The 1,092-nt window shown below is 29.9% G+C and overlaps 1 protein-coding gene across 2 annotated transcripts in view; it reads left to right on the top strand.

Annotated features, from left to right (window-relative positions):
* The window catches only part of LOC106688748 (vascular endothelial growth factor receptor 1), a 199,842-nt gene that overhangs the window by 131,178 nt on the left and 67,572 nt on the right, over nt 1-1,092 (top strand). For both annotated transcript variants that reach the window (XM_067050193.1, XM_067050194.1), the window contains exon 16: nt 372-450. In XM_067050193.1, coding sequence (XP_066906294.1) covers nt 372-450 — 79 coding nt within the window. The remainder of the gene's footprint in view (nt 1-371; nt 451-1,092) is intronic.

Genomic DNA, 1,092 nt, shown 5'->3' with positions numbered 1-1,092 from the left:
TGTCTTGCTCATTCAACTATCCCGCTCATTATCTGGCATAGTTAGACTTGTACATGGGCCCAAGAGGTACACAGGAGCATAGTGTCTTGCTCATTGCTCATTAATCCATAAATAGTCGTAACCACAGTAGGATATTATATTCACACATTGAAATTTTTTTCTTCTCATCATCATTTCAACCTGTGGTGAAGTGAAGGGAGGAGGTAAAGAAGTATATCGGTTTAAAGTTTATTGTAATTATATAAATTATATGCCAATATCTGCCCCTCTGTCGTCACCCCAAAATATTTTTATGTTCCTCTTCATTTTTTCTATTATTAGTATTATTTTTATATTCATAACAAATTTTATAATTTACAACTATTTTTTAGGACTTTATGGAGAAGTGTTTTATCAGAAATTGTTACAAGGGTATCGAATGGAAAAACCAAAATATGCAACAGAAGATGTGTAAGTATACAACTCTCCATAATTTGAGTAAAAATAATAAGTGTTAATGAGTTAATTAAATATATATGAGACTAGCTGACCAGGGAATGCTTCGCTATTGCTATATTTTGGGATGTACATAGAACTAATGAACACAATTCATAGTTGGTTTTAAATTTATGTATTTAGGTAACTCAAACATACACCTATACTTTATTATTATGATTTGGTAACATAAATTGATCCAATATATGTGATGACATACGTTTTCAGCATTTCATGAAAGAAAGGTTTAAATATAACATTTGAAAATCTTTCATTTATTTGATACTCATATTTCTTCTTTATTAATTTAAATGTTTATAAGTTAAGGTTCCCTTTTATATGTATAGATGATGTGATAAGACGGTAACCATGGTAACATATTTCATAACGACTAATTTCGTTGTATGATTGTTAATACTGGTCCGATTTAGGTGATTTTTTTCTTATTATTTAATGCAGTTTTATTATCTAAGGTATTTTCATGTATATGCTACCTAGTTTTAAAATAAAAACCCTCCCTGTGTCTCTAAATTATCAAAATTGAGACTGACTGAGAGAGAGAGAGAGAGCCATGCTGTCCAACATACCAATCAATCCATCGTAGTAAATCGTTTTATG

This window comes from Halyomorpha halys, unplaced genomic scaffold (assembly GCF_000696795.3).
Source record: "Halyomorpha halys isolate HHAL.00 unplaced genomic scaffold, Hhal_1.1 Scaffold1191.1, whole genome shotgun sequence".
Lineage (NCBI taxonomy): Eukaryota > Metazoa > Arthropoda > Insecta > Hemiptera > Pentatomidae > Halyomorpha > Halyomorpha halys.
The sequence above is the reverse complement of the archived record's forward strand: the minus strand, read 5'-3'. Positions and strand labels throughout refer to the sequence as shown.